This window comes from Taurulus bubalis (assembly GCF_910589615.1).
Source record: "Taurulus bubalis genome assembly, chromosome: 11".
In the NCBI taxonomy this organism is placed as follows: Eukaryota; Metazoa; Chordata; class Actinopteri; order Perciformes; family Cottidae; genus Taurulus; species Taurulus bubalis.
Window position 1 is genome coordinate 27,935,155 of NC_136599.1, and position 15,065 is coordinate 27,950,219.

Sequence of the window (15,065 nt, forward strand, 5' to 3'; positions counted from 1 at the left end):
AAAATAGAAAACACTCCAGCCTATCTTGTTTTCTTTTTCACGTCCATATCTTATCTCAACCACATGCAGCCTTGATTTTATTCCCACTAAATTTCTTAAAGAGCTTATCGGCACTGTAGGGCCATGTATTTTATTGATTATAAATAGCTCCCTTACATTTAATAGGGAGCTATTTATAATCAATAAAATACTTGGCCCTCCAGCCAATGCACCTACCCATCTATTCTGAAACATGCTATAGTCCAACTTCTTTTAAAGAAACCTAAGATTGATCCTTCTGTTTTATCAAATTTTAGGCCAATTTCTAAACTTTCATTTTTATCAAAAGACCATTAGGGTCCTTCGACTTTGGAACGACCTACCGGTGGAGATAAGGCTTGCAGAATCAATAACGTCTTTTAAATCACTTCTTAAAACCCATTTTTATAGAATTGCTGTAATTTTGTCCTTTTATGTCTTTTTGTGCAGTTCTTTTGTTCCCCTGTTTGTATTTGTTTATTTTATTCATTTTTCTTTTCGATTTGTTATTTATTTATTTTTTGGGGGGTTTATTGTATTCATTGTCTTTATGTTATGGTCCTTTTTTGTTTATCGGTATTGACTTTATGTATAACTATACTTTGCTTCTCTTTGTAGACTTTCTTTTTAAAGGTGCTGTATAAATAAAGTTATTATTATTATTAATAATTGGGCTGTAGTTAGTTGGTTAAGTGCTTCTTTATGTTACATGTATTACACTACACTGTAGGACTATATATTAGTTATTAGTGCTACAACTAGCAATTACTTTCACTAACATTCATCATCAACACATAAAGGAACACTTCATCCTTCAGTTTATCACTAACATAACTCTCCCTCTCCTGACGGAGTCAGCTCTAACTATAGACCTGAGTCAGCTCTAACTATAGACCTGAGTCAGCTCTAACTATAGACCTGAGCCAGCTCTAACTATAGACCTGAGTCAGCTCTAACTATAGACCTGAGTCAGCTCTAACTATAGACCTGAGTCAGCTCTAACTATAGACCTGAGTCAGCTCTAACTATAGACCTGAGTCAGTCCTAAGCGCTATCAAAGAGGAAAGTCTTCAGTCTACACTTAAATGAGGTGACTGCCCCCTGGACTGAAAGTGGAAGCTGATTCCACAGAAGAGGAACTTGATAACTGAAGGCTCTGCTCCCATCCTACTTTTTAATACTCTAGGAGCCACAAGTAGCCCTGCATTCAGTCAGCACAGTTCTCTAGTGGGGTAATATGGTACTATGATCACTCTAGTGGGGTAATATGGTACTATGAGCTCTCTAGTGGGGTAATATGGTACTATGATCACTCTAGTGGGGTAATATGGTACTATTAGCCCTTTAGTGTGTAATATGGTACTATGATCACTCTAGTGGGGTAATATGGTACTATTAGCCCTTTAGTGGGTAATATGGTACTATGAGCTCTATAGTGGGGTAATATGGTACTATGATCACTCTAGTGGGGTAATATGGTACTATTAGCCCTCTAGTGGGGTAATATGGTACTATGAGCTCTAGTGGGGTAATATGGTACTATGATCACTCTAGTGGGGTAATATGGTACTATTAGCCCTTTAGTGGGTAATATGGTACTATGATCACTCTAGTGGGGTAATATGGTACTATTAGCCCTCTAGTGGGGTAATATGGTACTATTAGCCCTCTAGTGGGGTAATATGGTACTATTAGCCCTCTAGTGGGATAATATGGTACTATGAGCTCTCTAGTGGGTAATATGGTACTATGAGCTCTTTAGTGGGGTAATATGGTACTATGAGCTCTCTAGTGGGTAATATGGTACTATGAGCTCTCTAGTGGGTAATATGGTACTATTATCCCTCTAGTGGGGTAATATGGTACTATGAGCTCTAGTGGGGTAATATGGTACTATGATCTCTCTAGTGGGGTAATATGGTACTATTAGCCCTTTAGTGGGTAATATGGTACTATGAGCTCTATAGTGGGGTAATATGGTACTATGATCACTCTAGTGGGGTAATATGGTACTATTAGCCCTCTAGTGGGGTAATATGGTACTATTAGCCCTCTAGTGGGGTAATATGGTACTATGAGCTCTCTAGTGGGGTAATATGGTACTATTAGCCCTCTAGTGGGGTAATATGGTACTATTAGCCCTCTAGTGGGGTAATATGGTACTATGATCACTCTAGTGGGGTAATATGGTACTATTAGCCCTCTAGTGGGGTAATATGGTACTATGAGCTCTCTAGTGGGGTAATATGGTACTATGAGCTCTAGTGGGGTAAAATGGTACTATAAACTCTCTAGTGGGGTAATATGGTGCTATTAGCCCTCTAGTGGGGTAATATGGTACTATGAGCTCTCTAGTGGGGTAATATGGTACTATTAGCCCTCTAGTGGGGTAATATGGTACTATGAGCTCTCTAGTGGGGTAATATGGTACTATGAGCTCTCTAGTGGGGTAATATGGTACTATGAGCTCTCTAGTGGGTAATATGGTACTATGAACTCTCTAGTGGGTAATATGGTACTATGAGCTCTCTAGTGGGTAATATGGTACTATGAGCTCTCTAGTGGGGTAATATGGTACTATGAACTCTCTAGTGGGGTAATATGGTACTATTAGCCCTCTAGTGGGGTAATATGGTACTATGAGCTCTCTAGTGGGGTAATATGGTACTATGAGCTCTCTAGTGGGGTAATATGGTACTATTAGCCCTCTAGTGGGGTAATATGGTACTATGAGCTCTCTAGTGGGTAATATGGTACTATGAGCTCTCTAGTGGGTAATATGGTACTATGAACTCTCTAGTGGGTAATATGGTACTATGAACTCTCTAGTGGGTAATATGGTACTATGAGCTCTCTAGTGGGGTAATATGTTACTATGAGCTCTCTAGTGGGGTAATATGGTACTATTAGCCCTCTAGTGGGGTAATATGGTACTATGAGCTCTCTAGTGGGGTAATATGGTACTATGAGCTCTCTAGTGGGGTAATATGGTACTATGAGCTCTCTAGTGGGTAATATGGTACTATGAACTCTCTAGTGGGTAATATGGTACTATGAACTCTCTAGTGGGTAATATGGTACTATGAGCTCTCTAGTGGGGTAATATGGTACTATGAACTCTCTAGTGGGGTAATATGGTACTATTAGCCCTCTAGTGGGGTAATATGGTACTATGAGCTCTCTAGTGGGGTAATATGGTACTATTAGCCCTCTAGTGGGGTAATATGGTACTATGAGCTCTCTAGTGGGGTAATATGGTACTATGAGCTCTCTAGTGGGTAATATGGTACTATGAACTCTCTAGTGGGTAATATGGTACTATGAACTCTCTAGTGGGTAATATGGTACTATGAGCTCTCTAGTGGGTAATATGGTACTATGAACTCTCTAGTGGGTAATATGGTACTATGATCACTCTAGTGGGCACTATGAGCTCTATAGTGGGTAATATGGTAATATGAGCTCTCTAGTGGGTAATATGGTACTATGAGCTCTCTAGTGGGGTAATATGGTACTATGAACTCTCTAGTGGGTAATATGGTACTATGAGCTCTCTAGTGGGGTAATATGGAACTATGAACTCTCTAGTGGGGTAATATGGTACTATGAGCTCCAGTGGCGGGCCGTGGATGTTCTACCTGCGCGTTCAGTGCGTCTGAGTCATAGTCTAGATCATCAACACATAAAGGAACACTTTATCCTTCAGTTTATCACAAACATTCATCATCAACACATAAAGGAACACTTCATCCTTCATCAACACATCTGGAGTTACATGGTTTTACCCGGATAGGAAAGGGATTAAAAACTGTCCTTTGAAAAGTAACTAAAGCTGTCAGACAAATGTAATAAAATAAAAAGTACAATATTTACCGCTGAGATGTAGTGCAGTAAAAAGTACAGAGATAAAGTTGCATACATGAATTAATTCAAGCAAAGTACCTCAAATTAGTACTTTAGTACCACATCCACTCTTATACTGTAAGCTCTTTGGGAAACCTAACAAATAAAGGAATCGTGCAAAGATAAAAACTAAAGGCATATTCACAGTTCAAATCCTGACAAGTATTGGAGGTTCCCATCCCATATCACCACTGATCTTCCTGCCTCTACTGTAGTTCTTGCACACTATTGAAGCCAACAAGCATTGTTTCATCAAAACCATTTCCCTTTATCATTTGTATTGAACAGAAACTGCAAGACAGATACAGCTTGCCTCATGGACACTGACTCTCATCTCCCCACCCATATACACGCCACATGAACATCTGTCTCTTTGCCTTACATTCACACATATATTATATACTTCATACTGAGAACGTTTTTGCAGTACTTGCAAAAAAAGTACTTGTTTTATTGTTATGCGCTGAAACACCAGGGAAACGTCCTCTTATGTGAAAATCTACTTGGCAGTGACTCTTTATAAGAGCCAATTTTACAGTTCTTCTTTGATGCTTTATCCTCCATCCAAGACTCTGGACCAATAGTGACATCTAGTGAGAGAAGAGGATAGCTAATAGTTTCTCTACGATGTTATTCATCAGATTGAACAGGAACGTATTGACAAAATCTGGCCCAAACTTCGCGTGTTGGCTCGATCCTCGCCAACCGACAAACACACCCTGGTCAAAGGTGAGTCTCGAGTTTATGAACACACACACACACACACACACACACACACACACACACACACACACACACACACACACGGGAGCCTATCTTTCTTTTGTGTCCAGGAATCATCGACAGCACCGCCCTAGAACAAAGACAGGTCGTTGCAGTAACAGGAGATGGAACCAATGACGGACCAGCTTTGAAGAAGGCTGATGTGGGCTTTGCCATGGTAACTTGATATATTATTCCCCATTCATATTTATTTGGTGTTGAAACCTTTCTGTAGCTACAATAATCTCACATCAAAGTATATGAATCCCATTTTGGAGAACACTATGTATCATAAATATATTCATGGTATCATTTGGATGTTTTGAAGTGTGACAGGAGTACCAGCATCAGTTTAAGTGTACGTTATATTTAGAATATTTTCACAGCTTTTCCCTGCCGTCAGACAGCCCTCTCTAAATGAGAAACTGCAGCGGCTATCTATGTTCTCTTCAAAGATACAAGACTCCTTTGACAAAAACATTCATCTGGTTACCGCTGCCTCCATCGGTTTGTTTGTTTGTGTACTTGCGTGACTTTGGTTAGTTCGGACTTTTGGATTCACTAAAGTAACACTAACAGACCAACCAATCGAGGCAGCGCTAACCAAAAACTGTTTTTGTCAAAGGAGTCTGGTGTCTTTGAAGAGAAAATAGAGAACAGCTTCAGTTCTCCGTCAGAAAGAGCTGCCTGACAGCAAAGTAAAGCGGTGAACATATTCTAAATATAACGTACATTTACCTGGTATTGATTCTACTTGGTATCTAAAATACATCACAGTAGTACATTACTTTGCTGGTGCTCCTGTCTACTGTAGTAATACACTGAGTATGGAGAAGTAGCTGATACAACCTCACTTCAAAACATCACAACTATCCCTTTAATGACTTAAGATACCAAATACATTCAAGTATATATGAGGAATTTTAGAATGTTTGTCTTCCTGTAAATAAAATAATACATGCTTAACAATGTATTTAAAAAGACTAAATATATTGTATTTTATTTTGAATACAATAATGTGTGTTTGGTCACACAATTACTCACTCCAAGCACGATACTGACTCAACTCATTTGGATGTCTCAGTCTCCTCCTCACTCTGTCTCATCTCTGTCAGGGTATTGCGGGAACTGACGTGGCTAAAGAAGCGTCTGACATCATCCTGACTGATGACAACTTCAGCAGTATTGTCAAGGCGGTGATGTGGGGACGAAATGTCTACGATAGTATCTCCAAGTTCCTGCAGTTTCAGCTCACGGTCAACGTAGTGGCTGTCATCGTGGCCTTCACCGGCGCCTGCATCACCCAGGTGACGGATGGATACACACTGACACACATGCACACAATACAACCGACACTTCAGCCAACAGCACTCATGCTGTAGCTGCTTAGACGAGGCCAATGCTACAGTGCTTTTTATGCATTTTTACAGCAGCACTATATAACAGAGACGTCCCGACACACATGGAAACATTTAGAATCAGAATCAGAAACCGTTTATTTGCCAGGAATGTTTACACAAACGAGGAATTTTTCTAGGTGGAAGGTGCATATGTTTGATATGAAAGAAATATCAACTTGCGTATGCTTTTGTGGATTTATTGTTATTTGCAATATATTTATATGGAAAGTTAAATACATAAAGAGCAAAAGTTGTTCACCTCTAAAGTAACCCCCTCCCTATCCAGAACATGATCAGACAAAACAAAAAACTGACACATATTGATATTTAACTTACAATTAAGTAAACACCATGGTCCCAAATATGAAACATAACAAACGTGAAAAAGAACCATCAGCAACATCAAGCGTCACCAGGGTCTTTGAAGCCCTCAATACTTTGTGACGTCTATTTGGAGCAAACGATAAGTTCCTCTAGCAGTTGAGACAATAGCCAGCAGATCCAATGATAATGGCAACAATCTGACCACCATCATAGCTCCGCTGCTAACTACATACACAAGTACATGTTGGTACATTTTAAGTATTGATGTTATTATTTTTGCATGTGTATTTATGTGAAGCTGGTATTTCTGCAGAGTTGCAGAAGATCGGACTACACTAATAATATTACGTGTCCAAAACTAAAAATGTATTAAAAAAAGATAGATGTGATCATTTCCAATCCACAACATATTTCATGAAATATTCTGCTTGAATCCATATTTGTCGGCATTTAGCCTTTCAAAAACAGCATTTCACTGTGATCAAAAAACTGTTTGCATTTGAATTCTTCCTGTGAGAGCAATGTGCTTTTGCATGAGTGTGTGGATGAATATAATAGTTTTAATGCTACTCCTTACAAAAGCTTTGTAGCGTTACTACTCCGCTGCTGCTTCTGTCATTGAGCTTCAGCACAGTGAGTGTTGTCGGTTCAGCTGGTAGTAAGTTAGCCCGCTATAACATATATCAGTGGCCTTCTGTGCCGTCTGATATCGTATACATAAATACACGCATGACGGGATGCTGCCTCGAACAATGCATGTAGTCCACATCAACAAGAACACATTCACAAGAACCATCACATTTAGCTATAACAAAACATGTCAAAACAATCCAACAAAACTGCGGCACTTAAACACTGCACACTCAAGAGCACGAGCCACGATCAAAGGAACGATATTAAGCTAATAAAAACAATAAAAACAATACCATAGATACATCAAGACAATGCTACTGCAGAGGTAAAAACTAGGGCTGGGCAAAGATGAAAACATTTAACTGATTAATCGCATGATTTTTCTGCGATTAATTGCATTATGCGCAAAATTAAAAAATGAATGAAAAGCTAGTGTATTGCACGCTGTTATTTAACAGGCACTCTTGGAGGAACAGCAAATTAACAACAGTATGTAAATCAGTTTTCTTTTTTTTTTCTGAACAGGTACCAGAAGAAACATTTGTCTTTTATCAAGGAACAACATAAACAGTCATGTTCAGTATTGTCAATCAATTTTGTTGTTTTTGTCGCATGTTTTTTGTCTGCCGTAAGCAAAAAGTATCTGGTTTCCTGTTTTGAGATAATGTGCTTTTATTTTGAAGGCAAAGAATAGTTGAAACGAAAGTTGCATAGTGCACCGTTTAACGCTAAAGTTACGGTCTTTACGGCAGTGGCGGGCCGTGGTTTTGGACATATGCCTGCTGTCTAACCGGGAGCAGGCGGTATTTATTGTACAACAGATATAGGTGAAATCTGATTGGATAAAAGCTCTCCTTAAAACAAGCTGCACTGGAAGCAGCAGGCTGCAGGCTGGAAACAGAGGAAGACAAGGAAACCATCTGACAACTTCTTGAAAGTAAACTTTCCATTCATTAGCGTCTTATCATTCATTTTGCCGTATCGCGCTCACCATTCATTCATTTCAAACGTAACGTTAGCCTAGCTTCCAAGCCCAAACGGCGTGCCTATTGTTTTGCTTCCGGTTGAGCTACATCCGGCGTGGTGCTCGCCAGAAAAATTCAAATGCGTTAACGCCGTTAATAAAATTGACAGCGTTAACACCGTTAATAACTCGCTAATAAGACAGCACTAATATATATATATATATACGTATATATATATATATATATATATATATATATATATATATATATATATATATATATATATATATATATATATACGTATATATATATACGTATATATATATATATATATATATATATACGTATATATATATATATATATACGTATATATCACATCAGAGTCGAGTCGCTGCTCCTTCGTGTCGAAAGGAGTCAGCTGAGGTGGTTCGGGCATCTAGTCAGGATGCCTCCTGGACGCCTCCCATTAGAGGTTTTCCAGGCACGTCCAACTGGTAGGAGACCCCGGGGAAGACCGAGGACACGCTGGAGGGATTATATCTCCCGGCTGGCCTTGGAACGCCTCGGGATCCCCCAGAATGAGCTGGAAAGTGTTGCGGGTGAGAGGGAAGCCTGGGTCGGCCTGCTGAACCTGCTGCCACCGCGACCCGACCCCGGATAAGCGGCTGATAATGGATGGATGGATATATATATATATATATATATATATATATATATATATATATATATATATATATATATATATACGTATATATATTTGGCATCCACAGCCCATAGAGCAAGAACATGGCGGCACAGGTTCTGGTCCAGGCTCTGATCATCTCACGCCTTGACTACTGTAACTCCCTCCTGCAGGTCTACCTGCTAGTGCCATCCGACCTCTGCAGCTCATCCAGAATGCAGCAGCTCGACTGGTCTTTAACTTCCTGAAACTCACCCACACTCCTCCACTCACTTACCGGTGGTCGCCCGCATCCGCTTCAAAACATTGGTACTTGCGTACCGTGCTCCGAACAGATCGGGTCCAATCTACATCCAGGACATGGTGAAACCGTACAGCCCAGCCCGTTCACTCCGCTCGGCTTCTGCCAATCGGCTTGTAGCTCCGTCACTGCGAGCTAATCACTCTACAAAGTCACGACTTTTTGCTGCCATGGCTCCTCAATGGTGGAATAGGGAAGGTAGCACCGTAGTAGCACTTTAGTAGCACTTAAATATCTCTTACTGATAGCACTTTGTAGTTTAACTTTATTGAAGAAAGGGGTGTCATATGTGTACAGATTGTAAAGGCCAATTTGTAATTTGTGATTTTGAGCTATACAAAATAAACTGAATTGGACTGGAAAGGGACGTTTTCTCCCAGTGACCCTCCCCAGTGTCTGGGAAGCCAGACTCCCGGACACGGTCCGTGACAGCTCTCTGCTTGCACATCTCTCTGCAGGACTCTCCTCTGAAGGCAGTGCAGATGCTGTGGGTGAATCTCATCATGGACACGTTTGCTTCTCTGGCCCTGGCCACCGAGCCCCCCACTCAGGCCCTGTTGCTACGGAAACCCTATGGTCGGAACAACCCGCTCATCTCACTGACAATGATGAAGAACATCCTGGGCCATGGAGTGTACCAGCTGGTTATCATCTTCACCCTACTGTTCGTAGGTAAACACACAAAGAGACATCCTGAGGTAGCTGGCTTTGATCAGTAGACCTCTTGTGGGATTAGAAGAGGGGTTTATATTCCACAGAGCAGGTGCTTTGGTGGAGACACACACACACACACACACACAGCCACAGTGTGTATTTGTCCTGCATGAACAGCACAGCTGACACTTGTTCTCTCATCCTTCATTCCCCACCAGGCGAGCACATTTTTAACATCGACAGCGGCCGCCACGCTCCGCTCCACTCGCCTCCTTCTGAGCACTACACCATCATCTTCAACACCTTCGTCCTCATGCAACTGTTCAACGAGATAAACGCTCGCAAGATCCACGGAGAGAGAAATGTCTTTGACGGCATATTTGCCAACCCCATCTTCTGCAGTATTGTTGTGGGGACCTTCGTCGTGCAGGTACACGTCACCTTTCACGTCTTTCATGTCTTTCCATTTAGAGGTTTTCATCTTGGTGTTTGGTATGTTTATGTTATTTCTATTTCGTTTAAAATCCATACCCCTAAAAATAGATCTTGCAGTTCCGCCAAGTTTTCAATAGTTCAGCATGAGCCCAGGAAGAGTCGTTCCTTTCTTGGTAATGTGGTTCCAAATAAAAGATGGCTGAAGAAGTCCATATTGCTCAACATTTGTTTAAACTGAATGTTGCCATGTCATGTAAATGTCAGTATGAAACATCTTGTGTTATTCCACTACATATTCTATGTATTATACACTTAGTGGCCACTTTATTAGGTACACCTGGAAATATAATGCTCATCCATACATTCTACCTTTACAACTTTATAATAATCTTTTTATAACTAAGGCCTTTATTTATTTCCCAGCTGAGGGTACCAGGCCTTTATTTGAAGCAGGCGTATATTAGACACGGTTAGTTACATTGCTCTGATTGTTTCATGCTGTTAGTGTCTTCGTTTCAAAGGTGATTGTGGTTGTTGGGGGATTATTCTGTCATTTCTAAAGCAATGGCAGCTTGAAGGTCTTCTACAGAAGCTGTGTTTTGGTGCTCGTCTAGGTCACCTCCTTAGTCTGTAAAAGTATAGAAAATGAATGGGATCATTTTCAGACCTTCACAGGCAATGAAACAATCTCATTAAAGTACACGATGAAACCTTCCACGATAATAATGGTACATTCATGAGATTTATTTTTGATAAAGTTGCTTTTTAATCAATTTTCTTCGACCAACAAAATCACTTGATGAACAGTGTTCATGTGTGATAATTATGGCTCAATATAAGAAAACATATTCTGATGTTTTGCTATATTGCCCAGCCCTACTTGAGTCCAGATTTTAGATTCCAAACCAACCAAAGGAGGCCTGTTTGTAGAAGTGGATACAGAAGAGATGCACTGAGGAGCACCAACAAGCGAGCAAAGAGCTCCTCAGAACTGCTGCTCTACCGGGAAGAAGCCAGAGGACAGAGAGGCAGAGATGTGGAGCAAAGAAGAGACAGTTCAGAGGGATTTGTAAAAGTGGAGATGAGAGAGAGCTGGAGGCAGCTTGAGAGAGATGAACCTGATCACGTTGCTGTTTAAAAAGCTGTCGCTACATCCACTGAGACAAATAGACCCGCAGCAGCTCGGTGTTACTGTGGCCCACATGTTGCGCAATGGAAACAAGCGGTTTAGCCCGTTATGTCGGAAGCATTAATACAGAGTTTATAGTTCTCAGTTTTACACAGCTGGAGTGGAATGATTACTGATTAATGTTCCCAGGCATTAACACCATAGAATGATTCTACTTCGATTTATGAGTCTTAGTAAAACTAAGAAGCTTTTTTTATCTATATCATTAAAACCTGGAGCCTACATTACCCACAATGCAACATGTTGACAGTTTGGTCAGCCTGCACTTCATGTGCTCTGCTGTTCAGTTCAGTGTGCCTCTTAAACATATCCTGAAAGTACATCACATGTTCCAACGTGTAGTCTGGTGGTGATGAGGTCATGGCCCAGCAAACCTCCTCCAATACCCCCAATACTAAAAATCCATCAAGTCAGGTTATTATGTAACCGATTCGTGAAATCAGTCACTTGCTCCAGCCGAACAGCTTCCGTTTCACGGCAGAGGGAATGATCACCGTCCTGCCTTCTGACGCTCACTTATTACCACATTATAGTTCACTGAGGAAGAGTAAAACCACAAGGGCCTTTCTTTGTCTTTGTTTGATACTGATTGGCCAAACTTAGCTACGTATGACACTGTGGAGGTGTTCGAGTGGTTTTGATCTTCTCAGCAACTCTGAATAGCACATTTCTCAAATATCCTTTCCTTTAAATGACACTCAACACTCAGGACCTAAAATAAGAGCAGATAGCTCCTCCAGCAGCTTCATACATACACAATGCCCTTCTCTGTTCCTAGGATGTGTACACACAGATAGTGTGGTCACATGACCTGATGCTAGCCAAGTCCAACTGTGAAAGTTTGCTTTATGATCTTAAAGCCACTGCGACATAACATGTGGTTTGATGTTGACTAGATGCAGCTGGGATTACAGAGACTTTGGTACGAGAAGACAGGTGTGTGTAGGTGTGTGTGTGTGTGTGTGTGTCTAATGACACCCTCCCTGTGCCTCTGCAGATCGTGATCGTGCAGTGGGGAGGGAAGCCCTTCAGTTGTGCCCCGCTCAACATGGAGCAGTGGCTCTGGTGTCTGTTCGTCGGCGTTGGGGAGCTGCTCTGGGGTCAGGTAAGTTGGGGCCACGCCCACGCTGCATCGCTCACACAAGTAGCTGTCTTCTATTCGGGAGTTTTGAAGTTGTTATGGTTTTCACACTACATGCTTGAGAGGCGACAGGAGGAATCCCTGCCGAGTGTGTGACACACAGGAGAAAGTACATGGGCCGTGCTGGTTGAGGTCGTTAGCACGATCACGTCTTGGTGGTACCCCACAATTCAGTCAGGCATTGACCTTGAATAGTTAAGGTCACGATCGGTCATCAGACTGGGCCTCTCAAATTGTGGGTGAACATCTAGACACAACATTTTGACCCGTCTTTACTAGTTCCCCTTTGTTATGCATCTTGAAGCAAAGATTCATAGTACAACAGGCTTGCACAACGAAATGAAGATTGTTGTCTCATTTTGCTACATATCAAAACACAAAAAGAAACTGTATCGTACATGGAGGATGAATTAAAGATTGTCACAGCTGAGGAAAGCAGCAGTTCTTGTAACGGGTCGTATCTGGACCAAAGTGCAACACACACACACACACACACACGACTCCAGGGATCTTTGACCTTTTATTTGAATCTCCGGAAACAGCAGGCCGAGTACAGCAGAGTCAGGATCAGAAAGGCAGGTAGGTTCACCGGAAGTCGGGTATAGCGGGTCTGATATGGAGCTAAATCCAGGTCATATGTTTTGTTCCTTTGAAAAAAAGATTTGAACCTGAAAAATCAAGTTTTTTATTGTTGAACTTTGAAAAATAATATATCTTTTCAGGAACAGATTTAATATTTTTCAACTTTCACTTTTTTGTTTACAGTTTTGAAACTTTTTTTCAGATTTAGATCGTTTTTTTTCCCCAGGTTCAGACTTTTGGCACCAGATCTGGTGTGGGGGCGTGGTTTCAACTGCAGGGGCGTGGTCTCATGAGTGACAGCTTAACAATGAAAGCTGAGAACCAGCCTCAACCACGTTGCCTTCAGGTAATGTGGGTACCGTGACCATTATGACTCACTATACCTTCATACAGGATATTCACGGGATTGGCAGTAAACTAAATTGACGCCAGTGACAGTTCTGTTTAGCTGTTGTGTTAGACCATACTTGGCATGAATGACAGTATAAGAGCAATAAACTATGCCGGGTTGTGCCGTTCAAAAACGACACTACAGTATCTGACGTTTCGCACCACTGTGAACACGGCGTACTGTCCGTGCGACGCCGTCTGCTGTGTGGGATGAACTGGTTTTGAATCAACTGGTTTATTATTTTTGCATGAGGCAGATGTTCATTGAGGCCAATCCCGTGAATATGCTGTATGAAGGTATAGCGAGTCATAATGGTCACGGTACCCACGGTACCTGAAGGCAACGTGGTTGAGTCTGGTTCTCAGCCTTCATTGTTAAGCTGTCACTCATGAGGCCACGCCCCTGCAGTTGAAACCACGCCCCCACACCAGATCGAGGCCAAAAGTCTGAACCTGAAAAAAATAGATCTGAAAAAAAGTTTTGAACCTGAAAAAAAAGATTTGAAATTGTAAAGTTAACGTTGAAAATATAAAATCTGTTATTGAAAAAATATATTATTTCTTTTTATTAAGTTCAACAATAAAACTTGATTTTTCAGGTTCAAATCTTTTTTTCAAATGAACAAAATATATGACCTGGAATTAGCTCCATAGTCTAACAGAGACAGGCAGGGTCGGCAACAGGAGATCAGTCCGTGAACGAGTCTGTCATGAAAAAACGATCTGGCAAGGTGTCTGGGAGGCAGGATATATAGGGACTTGATTAGTGATCAGAGGCAGGTGAGTGAACAGGTGAAGGGCGTTAGACTGACGAGGAGGGCGTGACTGACAGAGTGAGGAGGGTGTGGAGCTGAACTGTAGGTGACACTCATGATGACTTTGTCTTTATTAATATAAGTAGTAGTTAAATCAACTGAAAACATACGATCATTTTTATCAATATTTTAAGTGCATTTTTATTGGAATGTTCGCTAAAAACTCTCCAGACAAAACTCCGTCAGCTGTTAAAGCGACTGACAGCTCAGATGTGATCCGCTGTCAGTCGGCCGCGGTCATCAGAAACCGACGTCGCTTCACGTGACGCTTCAGAGGAAAGGACGTCTCATGTCTCTTAAAACATATTTCCTTGCGTCTTCTCTCCTCGCTTGGTTTCCTTGCGTCTCTCCATGCATCCCTGGTGGGAGGGACTAAGACGCAAGGAAAGGACGCAAGTGAGGGATACAGGGATGCAATTTAGAGACTTGGGATGTACCCACCGACAGTTCTGAGGTCTGCTGGTTCATCAGCTGATACTTCTGTGAGTCTCTCCAGACAGCAGCAGGTGAACAGGTTGTAGCTGGGAGGGTTTAGTCGTTTAATGTCCTTCAGCTCTTCTCAGGCTCCTCCTCTCACCAACATCCCTGATGACAAGTGATGTACCAGTAATGTATCAGTAATGTACCAGTGATGTACCAGTAATGTATCAGTAATGTACCAGTAATGTATCAGTGATGTACCAGTAATGTACCAGTGATGTACCAGTAATGTATCAGTAATGTACCAGTGATGTACCAGTGATGTACCAGTGATGTACCAGTAATGTACCAGTGATGTACCAGTGATGTACCAGTAATGTATCAGTGATGTACCAGTAATGTATCAGTGATGTACCAGTAATGTATCAGTGATGTACCAGTAATGTATCA

At 41.3% G+C, this 15,065-nt stretch overlaps 1 protein-coding gene across 1 annotated transcript in view; it reads left to right on the forward strand.

The window, feature by feature from the left end:
* Positions 1–15,065, forward strand: part of atp2b3b (ATPase plasma membrane Ca2+ transporting 3b) — a gene marked incomplete at both ends in the record, with an annotated part of 62,880 nt that overhangs the window by 39,898 nt on the left and 7,917 nt on the right. The window contains 6 exons of the mRNA XM_079226727.1: positions 4,563–4,650; positions 4,755–4,861; positions 5,799–5,990; positions 9,448–9,661; positions 9,862–10,073; positions 12,265–12,372. Coding sequence (XP_079082853.1) covers positions 4,563–4,650; positions 4,755–4,861; positions 5,799–5,990; positions 9,448–9,661; positions 9,862–10,073; positions 12,265–12,372 — 921 coding nt within the window. The remainder of the gene's footprint in view (positions 1–4,562; positions 4,651–4,754; positions 4,862–5,798; positions 5,991–9,447; positions 9,662–9,861; positions 10,074–12,264; positions 12,373–15,065) is intronic.